This window comes from Pogona vitticeps, chromosome 5 (assembly GCF_051106095.1).
Source record: "Pogona vitticeps strain Pit_001003342236 chromosome 5, PviZW2.1, whole genome shotgun sequence".
Taxonomy (NCBI): domain Eukaryota; kingdom Metazoa; phylum Chordata; class Lepidosauria; order Squamata; family Agamidae; genus Pogona; species Pogona vitticeps.
Genome location: NC_135787.1, coordinates 134,299,572 through 134,312,914, shown reverse-complemented (window position 1 = coordinate 134,312,914; position 13,343 = coordinate 134,299,572). Strand labels below are relative to the sequence as shown.

Genomic DNA, 13,343 nt, shown 5'->3' with positions numbered 1-13,343 from the left:
ACATATTGAGTGTAGCACCTTAACAGCGTCATCTTTTAAGATTTTAAATCGTTCAGCTGGTATGATCACCTCCATTGGCCTTGTTGTTAGTCATGCTTTCTAAGGCCCACTTGACTTCCCTCTCCAGGATGCCTGGCTCAAGGTCAGCAACCACAGGACATCCAGGTCTTTCTGGTACAATTCCTCTGTATTCTTGCCACCCCTTCTTGATGTCTTATGCTCCTGTTAGGTCCCTACCATTTTTGTCCTTTATCATGTCCATCTTTGCACAAAATATTTCATTCATATCTCCAGTTTTCTTGAACAGATCTCTGGTTTTTCCCTTTCTATTATTTTCCTCTATATCTTTGCATTGTTCATTTAAGAAGGCCCTCTTGTCTCTGCTTGATATTCTTTGGAAGTCTGCATTCAATTTTCTTTAACTTTCGTTATCTCCCTTGCATTTTCTTTCCCTTCTCTTCTCTGCTATTTGTAATGCCTCGTTGGACAGCCAATTTGCTTTCTTTCATTTCCTTTTCTTTGGGATGGTTTTTGTTGCTGCCTCCTGTACAATGTTACGAGCCTCCAGCCATAGTTATTCAGGCACTCTGTCCACCAAATCGAGTTCCTGAAATCTGTTCTTCACTTCCACTTTGTATTCATAGGGATTTGGTTTAGATTATACCTGACTAGCCCAGTGTTTTTTTGTACTTTCTTCAGTTTAAGCTTGAGTTTTCCTATAAGAAGCTGATGGTCAGAGCCATAATCAGCTCCAGGTCTTGTTTTTGCTGACTGTATAGAGCTTCTCCATCACTGGCTGCAGAGAATATAATCGATCTGATTTCAGTATTGCCCATCTGGTGATGTCCATGTGTAGAGTCGCCTCTTGTTGGAAAAGAGTGTTTGTGATGAACAGCTTGTTCTCTTGACAAAACTCGTATTAGCCCTTGCCCTGCTTCATTTTGAACTCCATGGCCTAACTTACCTGTTGTTCCTTTTATCTCTTGCCTCCCTACTTTAGCATTCCATTCCCGTATAATGACAAGAACATCTTTCATTGGTGTCAGCTGTAGAAGATGTTGTAAGTCTTCATAGAATTGGTCCATTTCAGCCTCTTCAGCATTAGTGGTTGGCGCATAAACTTCGATTACTGTAATCTTGAATGGTCTGCCTTGGATTCGTATTGAAATCATTCTATCATTTTTGAGATTGTATCCCGGTACAGCTTTTCCCACTCTTTTGTTGACTATAAGGGCTACTCCATTTCTTCTACGGGATTCTTGCCCACAATAGTAGATATGATAATCGTCTGAGTTGAATTTTACCATTCCCGTCCATTTTAGTTCACCGACGCCCAGGATGTCAATGTTTATTCTTGCCATCTCCTGTTTGACCACCTCCAGCTTCCCAAGGTTCATAGATCTTACATTCCAGGTTCCTATGCAGTATTTGTCTTTGTAGCATCGGACTTTCCTTTCGCTCCCAGGCGTGTCCACAGCTGAGCGTCCTTTCGGCTTTGGCCCAACCACTTCATTAACTCTGGAGCTACTTGTACTTGTCCTCTGCTCTTCCTCAGTAACATGTTGGATGCCTTCCGACCTGAGATGCTCATCTTCCAGTGTCATATCTTTTAGCCGTTTGTTTCTGTTCATGGGGTTTTCTTGGCAAAGATACTGGAGTGGCTTCCCAGTTCCTGCTCCAGGTGGATCGCTTTTAGTCAGAACTCTCCACGATGACTTGTCCGTCTTGGGTATCCCTGCACGGCATAGCCCATCTTTTAATGGTATGAGCCTCCTTGGGTCCTTTTAAAGGAGAAAGGCAGGCTAAAAATGTTTTAAATATATAAATAAGTTTTTCATGGTGCTGGTAGTATTCCTCGACATGTACTCTTGTACGAATTGCTCTATAATTTGGATCAGGGACAGTACGCTCTAGCAACTCATCCATAGCCACCTCTACAAATTATAATAAATCAGGCACTACCTGGTAACTTTCACAACATTGTCTTTTCTCGAGCATCTCCCGCCTTTGGGAAAAAAGAGGGGTTAAGCTCTCCCTGTGCTGGTCTGACTCTGATTCAGAAGTGGTACGGACAGACAATCTTAGGAAACATTTATCAAATCAAAAGGATATGGCACAACTGTTTTGTATTGGGTGGGGGCTTCTATTCTGTTCCTGGCAGTGTTCCTTTAGGGATGTATGTTTGCAACTAGTTTCTGAAATACATATGCTCCTGTGTGTGTCATTCTACGTAGGTCAGACTTTCATACATATTCCTTTCATCTGTATTTGTATTTTGAGACATATTTTATTCAAGGAAGAATGAACACCCGTATGGTGTCTATTGAACATGAATGTAAAAGTTCTTTTTTTGTGCGTGCCATTTTGTAACTGGCCTATGCCATTTTTTCTTCTATATCTAATTATTTCCTTTTTTTCCTTATAATTTTTGTATCCTGTGCTTCAGTCAGTAGTTCTTGAAACAGGCCTTTATCTAGGAATTTGCTGTTATAAATTATAAATACACTTTATATATTGTGCTTTTAACTCACCAAGAGCCAGATTATTAGAAGAAAGAAAACATTTTATTTTGACTGTCAATTTATTTTCTTCCTCTTTTCAGTTCTGAGGTCTCATTCCACCATTCTGGTTTCCATTAATGCATGGTTGTTCACACTGAAAGGCAAAATGTACAGCTTCCCTATGAGGCCACTATTAATTCCACACTATCTCTCTCTTAGAGTAGTGCAGCTGGCACCTTACCCTCAGGAGAACAAGCTCATCACTTCTTCCAGATGCTTGTTCTCTACCAGCTCAGGCAGCAGGAATCCTAAGTTAGCTCTCAAATATTGGTCTTGCTCATGGCAGCGCAGAATGTGCTACAGTGCCTCTGGGCTATCTGAAAATTATATTTCTAGCACAGTAGGAGTGAAAGTACAGAGCTGTGGTGCCATTCAAAGATAGGAAATTCATAAAGAAGGAAATATTTTCATCTTTCAGTAAGAAGCACTTGAAGTTTATTTACAAAATTTCAAAAAAAGGTAAATACAAAGGTTTTTGAAGTGAGGGAACATCACATATTCCTTGTTTTCAGTATCAGAATTAGGCCTTTGGTTTTGATTTAAGCCGCAATATCTGTGTTTGGTAAATGAATAAACAAATCTTTCCCATTTGCCCAGACTGCATCTTACGTACTTAGGATTCTATGTATTGTTTTTTTCCTTCTTTCAATGCTACAGCTTTCTCCTGTGCAGACTGCTGGCAGGACAGTAAAGTCTCAATGTTCCTTTCCAGTTCTGCCCTAGAGAGACCTCTGAGCATGAGTATCTATCTAGTGGTTGTTCCTGCCCTGCACCAGAACTGTTAGGTTGTTTGCTCCATCAAAAGCAAGAAAGCAAGCACACAAGCCAGCCAGGTGGGGGAAAAATGATTTAAATCATCAAAAAATCCAGTTTTTAAAATTTAAATTGTAATTTAAATCAGATCCATCCTGCAAGCTAGTGTTCTACTGCAGTTTAAAACTAGACACTATAAATTAAATACTTACCTTCTCATTGATCGTGTGCTTCATTTCTGTTGCAAATAATTTGAGATTAGTTCATTAATTTTCTTCAGAGAAGTCCTTTCAAACTGTAAGTTATTGATACTTTGAAAGTTTTTAACTCAGCTGATCTGTTTCTTTACATTCAGTGTTTTCTAAACAAAGCAAGTTATTTCAAGATGATGTCAATTCTGGTATATCTTGCCTTCACACTTCCCCAACATCAGGGTCTTTTCCAGGGAGTCTTCCCTTCTCCTGAGATGGCCAAAGTACTGGAGCCTCAGCTTCAGGATCTGTCCTTCCAGTGAGCACTCAGGGTTGATTTCCTTCAGAATGGATAGGTTTGTTCTCCTTGCAGTCCAGGGGACTCTCAAGAGTCTCCTCCAGTACCACAATTCAAAAGCATCAGTTCTTCAGCGGTCAGCCTTCTTTATGGTCCAGCTCTCACTTCTATACACCGCTACTGGAAAATCCATAGCTTTGACTATGCAAACTTTTGTCGGCAAGGTGATGTCTCTAGTTTTTAAGATGCTCTCTAGGTTTGTGATTACTTTCTTCCCAGGAAGCTGGTGTCTTTAAATTTTGTGGCTGCTGTCACCATCTGCAGTGATCATGGAGCCCAAGAAAGTAAAATCTGTCACTGCCTCTATATCTTCCCCTTCTGTTTGCCATGAGGTGATGGGATCAGTGGCCATGATCTTAGTTTTTTTGATGTTGAGCTTCAGACCACTTTTTGCACTCTCCTCTTTCACCCTCATTAAGAGGTTCTTTAATTCCTCCTCACTTTCTGCCATCAGAATGGTATCACCTGCATATCGGAGGTTGTTGATATTTCTTCCGGCAGTCTTAATTCCGGCTTGGGATTCCTCAAGTCCGGCCTTTCACATGATATATTCTGCATATTAAATAAGCAGGGGGACAATATATAGCGTTGTCGTACTCATTCCCAATTTTGAACCAATCAGTTGTTCCATATCCAGTTCTAACTGTTGCTTCCTGTCCCACATATAGATTTCTCAGGAGATACTTCTTTAAGAACTTGCCATAGTTTGTTGTGGTCCACCCAGTCAAAGGTTTTTGCTTAGTCAATGAAGCAGAAGTAGATGTTTTTCTGGAACTCTCTGGCTTTTAGTTACCTATTTCACTGCAAACCCATCATATTTTTTTCAGAAGCAAGAACTACTTTTAAAGTGGGTTAGGATTGTAGCATTTACCTGTTAACTCAGCGTTACATAGATAGCAAAATCAACACTGGAAAGAGATAAAAAACTGTAATAGTTATAAAAACAACATAATTTTAAAAATAGCTTACAAACACTTTGAAACAGCAGCAATCCTGAACAGAAATGGATATTTCAGTAAATGCAGGCTTGCCGAGAACTTGCAAGATTTACAGTTCGGTTGAGTTGGTCTTTTGTGTTCTCATATAGAAAATAAAAAGGCCCTTTGACTTGAATCATGGACCCCGAAGCAGCATTCTGATTTACCTCTCATGGTCCCCAATGTACACATTTTCTTGGCTCTTTCTTCCTTTCTTCCTTTTTAAAAAGTAAATAGTTATAAAAATATATTGCTTGCAGTTATATTCCAAATGAATGGCCCGTGAGAAGCTACCTGCCTTCAGTGCCTTTCCTGCTCTTCTATAAAACTTTCATGATCAAAGTTTTTCCATAATCTAGGGAAGAGGGAGAACTTTTCTACTCTGTATTTGAGTTAGTACATGTTTCTGTGATTTAGTTTTACTCTTCAGTACAGATTTAAAAGGAGCCATCTAGATTTGTATAGCCTCATATTAATTTTTACCCCAATACTAAGTTATCAGCATAAAAAAAAGATTAAGATTCTTTGACTAAATGCAGATTTTGTCAGCCTAATATTGTGGTTGTTGAAAATTTACAGAGTGGGTAATTGTATCCTGACCACCACAGTTTTTCATGTGATTCCCTTTACGTGAATTTCTGTTCAGCAAATATTTATGTGTTACAGACTGAAGTCTTGTGTGCTATGTGTGTAAAGTTACACCAGCGGAAGAGTGCTTGGGCATCGTACCTGGGGAACTTGCATTATGCAATTTGACTTTACACTCAACCATGGAGCTCCTCCTGCTTTGTCCATGACTTTACATACATCCAGAAGTACTTTTTGAATAGGGCTTCTGCCCTCCTGTGCTGTTCCCTAAGACTGATACAAATTTGTGTTGCATATCTGAAGGTATGAAATAGGATTTCAGCCGGAGTGTGTTAACTGGAGTTTAATATAGGCGACTAGGAAAATAGCATACTTATGTTTACTTTTAGGGAAAAAAGAGCTACTCTTCTATGGCTGCAGGAACTTGAGAAGGAAACCACACTAGAATTTAAGATGCTTGGTCACTACCCAAGAAATCAGTGCCTCTCTGCCCATGAGATTATATTTTTACCATTTGCTTTCTTTGGTAAATAATTATGGCAGTGTAACAACCCTACTAGATCATCACAGAGCTTTATCTTGGTTCCTCCTTCCTGTGGCCATGGTCAGGCCATGAGAGAGGTGGGTGCGGTGGGGCTTCTCTGTGGCTGCTCCCAACCTATAGAACTCCCTCTGAAGAGAGCTTATATGGCCGTTACTCTGCTGCCCTTCCACGGGCAGCCTAAAACCTTCCTGTTCCAACAGGCTTTTGGCAACTGATTGACTGCTAAGAAGAAAGGTTTTAAAGGATAGGCTACGCTTCTTCAACGTGGTTCTCCATGAATCCACACTAATGGGTTAAGTCAGCACTTGTGCTGGCCTCTCGGAATCTTCTAGAGCTGCAAGAGAAAAGTAACAATGTTGAGGTTGCCCTGCACTGAGCATGCTCAGCCCGCCAACGGCTCAGTTCCTTTTTTCCGCTTGTGAAAGTTGGAACCTCTCGGACTGAGCTCCTGTTTTTTTGGCTATATTTCGTGTTTTACACTGACCGGACTGAAAATCGTTGACCTGCCTGTTGTTGCCCTGACTCTGGACTGGTTTTTGACTTCGTTTTGCCTCTGGCGGTTTTCCTCAGACCTTTTTTGGCCTAATTGGCCTTTCAGGCCACCCTCTGAGGCGCCACGCGCCATTTGGTCATACCGATCAACGGTAATTGGCCTCCTGTGGTGCGCCACGCGCCTACCGGATTTCTTCAATTTTCCATATCCGGTGTCTTGGCCTACCTCCCTTTACCTGGGACTCCTAGTCTACCTGCCTTCACCACGTCCGTCGAAAGCTCCATAGCCTTCGAGACTCCTGGTCTACCGGCCTTCACCAAGCCCAGTAAACGCTCCGTTACTCGGGACTCCTGGTCTACTTCCATCTACCGGTTAGTCTATGCCTCCAAAGGACAAACCATCCCCGAGGAGAGGACCCTTTCGCCTCTGTACCGCCTGTTCCCGGAAACTTCCTTTCCAGGACGGACATTCTCTCTGCCTGTACTGCCTTGGAGAATCCCACTCCGTGTCCAACTGTCGGCACTGCAAAAGATTCACTAAGGTGACGCTGAAGGCTCGGCAGCAACGTCTCAGATATTCCCTTTGGAAGCAAACGTTGTCCGCCTCTCAACCATCTGAAATGGAGGTAGCCCAATCCTCCTCCTCAGTACGGTCGGAGATTAGGGTAGTCCAATCCACCTCATCGGATACTGTCCTGGACGTCCCTAAAAAGGCGAAAACCAAGTCCAAAGCGAAAACCTCGTCCAAGAAGGTACTTACCTCAGCGTCGACTGGCTCCATCTCTCCACCGAAGCCGGAGCACCTGAAAAAGAAGAAGCTAAAGTTGAAGGGAGCATCGACATCGAAGGAGGTTACTCTGGTAGTGCCTCCCATCTCCTCCTCACTCCCTTCTCCGTTCCTGGAGGACTCTTCGAGAGACCGAGAGTCCGCGTCGGAGCCCGGAGCCTCTCTTCCTCCACGACAAGAACCATTGGTCGTCGTCGAGAGGTCTCCCACGGCAAGCCAGATTGACAAAATCATCTCTGGCTTGACCGATGCGCCTCGGAGCCCAATTCTACCTGGGCAGGCGTCTCGATCCCGGTCGTCTACACCGGGATCGCCGGCTACTAAGTCTCCGACACCCTCTCCGAGGAGACCGGGGGATCCGAGTGTACCGGCCCCTCCTCGACGCCCAACGCTCGAGACCGAGGAGGACACCATCCCTAAGAAGCCTAAGCGCCATCGCAAGCGAAAGCGTACTACGGATGGTGATAGACGACGGAAGCATCGACGTCGAGAGTACTCTTCATCGGACTCCGACGACAGCCATGAGAGACGGAGGTCTCGCCGCCGTCGTCGACATAAAAGGGACTATACGTCTGATTCCTCTTCCACGTCGAGGGATAGACGGCATCGACGAAAGAGGACCTACTCTTCCTCTTCGTCTACTTCCACCACGCCGCCTCCAAAAAAGGGTCGACGTCGAAAGCGCCTTCTCCCAGATAACGAGGACCGCGCTACTCCGGCGGAGGGTCGGTCTACCAAGCATAGTGTCCCGACACCGACACCTGCTGACAAGCCCGCGGCGCCTTTACCAAGCCCGAGTAGACCGTTACCCACTAAACCTCCCAAGCCTACAGAGGGCATACCACAGCCTGTCGCCCCTCGGCTTTTGGAGGAGGAGGATGAACCTGACTCGGTTTCCTCTTCTGAACACGAGGACGAAGGTACATCAGACGCCTCCTTGGAGACACCGGTGCCTGCTGAGCCATTGGGGTCTGATGCGGCAGATATCCATCCATCATCCCCATCGGAGGATTTTTCATCGTATCCTCAGATGGTCGCGAGAATGGCTGCTACCTTGAGGATGGAGGTGGAGAAATCTCCTTCTCGTGAGGATGACCTAATCTTTGGGGACATTCACAAGGACAGGTCTCGTCCAGTTAGCCTGTCTTATGTGCCAGAACTCATGGATCTCATCACCGGTTATTGGGACCATCCAGCTGATTCCCCCACCTTTTCCAGAAGGACTGAGAACATGTATCGGGTCCATGGCCCAAAAACAGAGTGCCTTCTGAAACACCCTGCCCCTAACTCTCTTGTGGTGGAGTCTAGTGCGGGACGTTTGCCCACCAAAGGTCACCCGACCCCAACTAACAAAGAAGGAAGAGACCTTGAGGTGCTTGGAAGGAGGCTATACTCAATGACCACCTTTGCCCTCAGAGCCCTCAACTACTTGGTGGCCATGGGGGCTTATCAAAAACAGCTCTGGGCGAGAGTGCTCCCAGCGCTCCAAGTGGCACCAGAAGACATCAGGCAAGTATGCCTTGACGCTTATGCTGAGGCACAGACTGTGTCTAAGCACCAACGTCTAGCTTCACGGCATGTGGCGGATGCCAATGCTAGAAATCTGGCATCTATCATTACTTTGCGGCGGCACGCCTGGTTACGGTCTGCCAACATCATGGATGACATTAAAGCCAGGATTAAGAACTTAGCCTTTGATGCCACTGGTCTTTTCAGTGAAAAAACAGATGAGAACTTGAAATCCCTCCACGAGAGTAAGAAAACGGCAAAATCTTATGCCATACAGCAACAGCCGAGGCCTTCAAAACCTCAGTGGCGTTCCAGGCCTCAACAGCAGTCGTACCAGCAGGGTACAACCTCCACTTATCGCCAGTTCAGGCCACAGCCCCCTGCAAGATCTTCTCAGGCTTCTTCCTCCGCCTCTAGCTTCAAGACACACAGCAAACGCCAGTCATTCAAGCCTTCTGGTCGGAAGTTCAAGCAATACCTTTGACTTCCCAGTCAGCATCCGGATCCACCACCATCTGACTCGCCTCTCTCCTTTCCTTCAGAACTGGTACAAGATCACTCGAGACACCTGGGTCTTGAAAATTATCAGCTCCGGCTACCGCCTGGAGTTTATAGAATTGCCTCCTCTAGGATGGGTCAGGCATACATCCTTCGATCCCGTCCTAGAGGAAGAGATTCTCACTCTACTACAGAAGCGAGCCATCCAGAAGGTACCTTACAGAGACATCCTGAACGGGTTCTACTCCCGATACTTTGCTGTTCCAAAGAAGGACGGGGGTCTTCGACCCATACTGGATTTGAGGGATCTCAACACCTACCTCAATCCTCGGAAGTTCCGGATGGTTACTCTGGAAGGGATCGTCCACCTGCTCAAGAAAGGAGATTGGTTTGTAGTGGTAGATCTGAAGGATGCTTACTTTCATGTAACAATCCACGAGGCCTACAGAAAGTACCTTCGACTGATCTTCCAGGACACCATATACCAATTTGTAGCTCTCCCATTCGGCCTTTCCACCGCTCCACAGACCTTTACCAAGTGTATGGCCCCGGTGGCAGCTTATCTACGTCTCCAGGGGATTCAAATTTACCCATACATCGACGATTGGCTGATCGTGTCAAAGTCCAAACACCAAGCCTACCAGGACACTCATCAAGTTCTGCAGACCCTACAGGCCTTAGGCCTATCCATCAATTACGAGAAGTCTCATTTACGACCCTCTCAAGTGATGGACTACATAGGGGCCAGGCTGGATGCCGTGCAAGCCCGCCTGTTCATACTTCCAGAACGTGTCCAGAAAATAAGAAAAGCAGTTCTGAGGTTCAAGCCAAGGAGGACAGTATCTGCAAAGCTAGCACAACACCTGCTAGGCCTCATGGCCTCAACAACGGCCACCTTGCCCCATGCGAGGCTCAAAATGCGCTCTCTACAATCTTGGCTGATGGCCCTGTTCAACCCTGTCGCAGACAGTCAGCACAAGCGCCTCAGGGTCACTCCAGAACTTGCAAGGCAGTTACAGTGGTGGCTCTTTCTTCCACATCTGCTAATCGGGAGACCCTTTCGTCCTCTACAACTCACCATACAGGTGACAACGGACGCCAGCCCGATGGGATGGGGAGCCCATTGTCTACATCACCAGATACATGCTCTGTGGTCCCCGCAGGAAGCATCCCTGCATATCAACCATCTAGAGATGCTAGCGGTGATAAAGGCCTTCAGGGCATTTCTTCCTCTTCTCAGGGGCACAGCTGTGCAGGTAGTAACGGACAATACCACCACGATGTACTACCTGAACAAGCAAGGGGGCACGAGGTCCAAGTCTCTGCTGTTTCTCACAGTACATTTCTGGGAATGGTGCTACCTGAGGCACATTTTTCCAGTGGCTATCCATGTGGCCACATCAGACAACCAGTTGGCGGACGAACTCAGTCGTCGCCCGTTCCAATCCCACGAGTGGCAGCTGGACCAGAAGGTGTTCACCACCCTTTGCCAACGATGGGGGCATCCACTGGTGGATATGTTTGCGACGCAACACAACATGAAGTGTCCACTCTATGCGTCCCGCGCGGGCAGAGGACAAGGCTCCCTCGGAGACGCGTTCATGGTACCATGGAAGAGAGGCCTCATCTACCTGTTTCCCCCTCTGCCACTCCTTCAGAGGGTCATAGTCAGACTACTACAGACGGGGGCAGAAGCAATACTAATTGCCCCTTGGTGGCCACGTCGACCGTGGTTCTCCACTCTGTCTCAAGCGTCAGTGGACAAGGTGACTCTTCCGTTGCAGCCCAACTTACTCACTCAGAGCGGAGGGAATGTTCTCCATCCAGACCTCGATGCACTCCACTTGACTGCGTGGAGGATTTCCCATCATTGACGGAGGTCATCAATAAGGCGCGGAAGCCTGCCACTAAGTTGCTTTACAGCTACAAGTGGAGAAATTTTCTCAGGTTTGCTGAGGAACGTCGGCTGCATTCCTCACCTGTGGCCTTATCGACTCTGCTGTTATACCTCAGGCATCTTTTCGATTTGGGCCTGTCTAAGTCAACACTAAAGGTTTACACTGCAGCTATTGTGGCCTTCCAACCTCCGGGTTCAGAGTCATCCAGATGGTTCTCTCACCCAACCCTTAAAGCCTTTTTCAAGGGACTTGACAACATGCGGCCTCCAGCTAAAAGACCGATACCTCAGTGGTCGCTACAGACTGTCTTGCATTGTCTTACGCGGCATCCTTTCGAGCCCATGGCCTCCTGTGACTTGAAATTCTTGTCCTTCAAGACACTATTTTTGGTGGCCATTACTTCGGCTAGGAGAGCTAGTGAGTTAGCTGCCCTGCGTGCCGATCCTCCTTATTTGCAATTTTTTAGGGATAAGGTTGTCCTTCATCCTGATGTGACATTTCTGCCTAAGGTTGTGTCTACCTTCCACGTTAACCAGCCGTTGATCTTACCAACCCTTTTTCCTGATGCAGTTACAGAAGTCGAACGCATGCTCCATGCTTTAGATGTTCGTAGAGCACTGGCTTATTATGTTACCAGGACTAAAGATTTCAGGAAGGCCCATAGACTGTTTCTTTGTTTTTATGGGCCTCGCAAGGGCTCTCCTGCTTCCTCCTCTTCCCTCTCCAGGTGGCTAGTCTCTACCATTTCTTTGGCATATGAACTGCTGCAGAAACCTGTGCCGGAAGGTCTCAAAGCCCATTCCACTAGGGCCATGGCTACATCTACGGCCTTGCTAAGGGGAGTCGACATCCAGGAGATTTGTCGGTCTGCTACTTGGTCCAATGCTTCTACCTTTGTTACCCACTACAAGCTGGACCTTCGGGCTAAAGCAGAGACCAAATTTGGAAGGGCTGTTTTGACTTCACTGCTTCAGTGACGGCCCACCATCCTGTAAGTGTGCTTGCTAGTCACCCATTAGTGTGGATTCATGGAGAACCACGTTGAAGAAGGACAGGTTACTTACCTGTAAACATGGTTCTTCAAGTGGATTCTCCATGAATACACACGTCCCGCCCGGCCTCCCCACTTGTCCGTCACTGAGGAGTGTTCTGGTTTCCAACTCTTCACATGGCGGACACGGGGAACTGAGCCGTTGGCGGGCTGAGCATGCTCAGTGCAGGGCAACCTCAACATTGTTACTTTTCTCTTGCAGCTCTAGAAGATTCCGAGAGGCCAGCACAAGTGCTGACTTAACCCATTAGTGTGTATTCATGGAGAATCCACTTGAAGAACCATGTTTACAGGTAAGTAACCTGTCCTTTTTTAATTTTTAATTGTAATTACTATAATCTAGATGTTTCAAAATTGTTCTAAACTAAATTTTGATTGAATGTTATAACTGATTTAATTATGTTATAATACCCATAATGTAGTGTGTTTTATATATATGCAAAGCTTGTTATTTCAAATTGAGGTTAGTGTGAGATGCCATCTAGACTTGCCTTCAATTTAGTGCTATGCCTCTTCTTTAATAGTAACTTGCTACCTGGGTTTTATTGAAGATTCTGTTGGTCGCTTTGTCTATAACAGGGTTTTTTTTACCTTTTACCCCCCCAAAAAATTTATATACGCCGACATTACCCCCTTGATTCGAAAGGAAGGAAATCATACATTATTTGAATTAAAAATATTATTGAATCTACACAGACTGTATACCGAACTAGCAGGATGCACCAAATTTGATAAAGATGTGCACTATTTTTGCTGGAACACATTGCACTCCAGCCATGGTGTGGTATAGGGAGTATTAAGGTGTCCAACATGCCTAGCAAGTTGCATTAAATTTTTGTTAGCTTGCAGAGGATCATTAGTGGCTGCCAGAGTGGTGCTAGCAATGGCATGCTTGCTAGAGACAGCCAATGCAGAATTGGGGGGGGGGCTTTCCCTACCACTTTAATCATTCTATGTGTGGTGTGCGAAAAGGAACAAACCAGGTTAAAGGTCATGTCACCCACCCTGGTGCCACAGCCCAGTATCAAAGGACCAGTGTGCTTTTTTTATCATCATCAATGGAAAACTCAACAGTGGCCAGAGGACTGGAAAAGATCAGTCTACATCCCAATCCCAAAGAAGGGCAGTGCCAGAGA

The 13,343-nt window shown here is 45.7% G+C and overlaps 2 protein-coding genes and 1 long non-coding RNA gene across 5 annotated transcripts in view; 2 read left to right on the top strand and 1 right to left on the bottom strand.

The window, feature by feature from the left end:
• The window catches only part of FOXP2 (forkhead box P2), a 576,890-nt gene that overhangs the window by 130,560 nt on the left and 432,987 nt on the right, over window positions 1–13,343 (top strand). The window lies entirely within an intron of this gene.
• LOC144583294 (uncharacterized) lies at window positions 6,136–7,276 on the bottom strand. The gene is made up of 2 exons (XR_013537004.1): window positions 7,225–7,276; window positions 6,136–6,306 (listed from the first exon to the last, which is right to left on the bottom strand). It is a non-coding gene; the product is annotated as an uncharacterized LOC144583294 (long non-coding RNA).
• On the top strand, window positions 9,002–12,502 carry LOC144583292 (uncharacterized). The gene is made up of 2 exons (XM_078376821.1): window positions 9,002–12,147; window positions 12,410–12,502. Exon 1 carries the CDS (start codon window positions 9,392–9,394, stop codon window positions 12,131–12,133), a length of 2,742 nt encoding a protein of 913 aa, XP_078232947.1. The 5' UTR covers window positions 9,002–9,391; the 3' UTR covers window positions 12,134–12,147; window positions 12,410–12,502.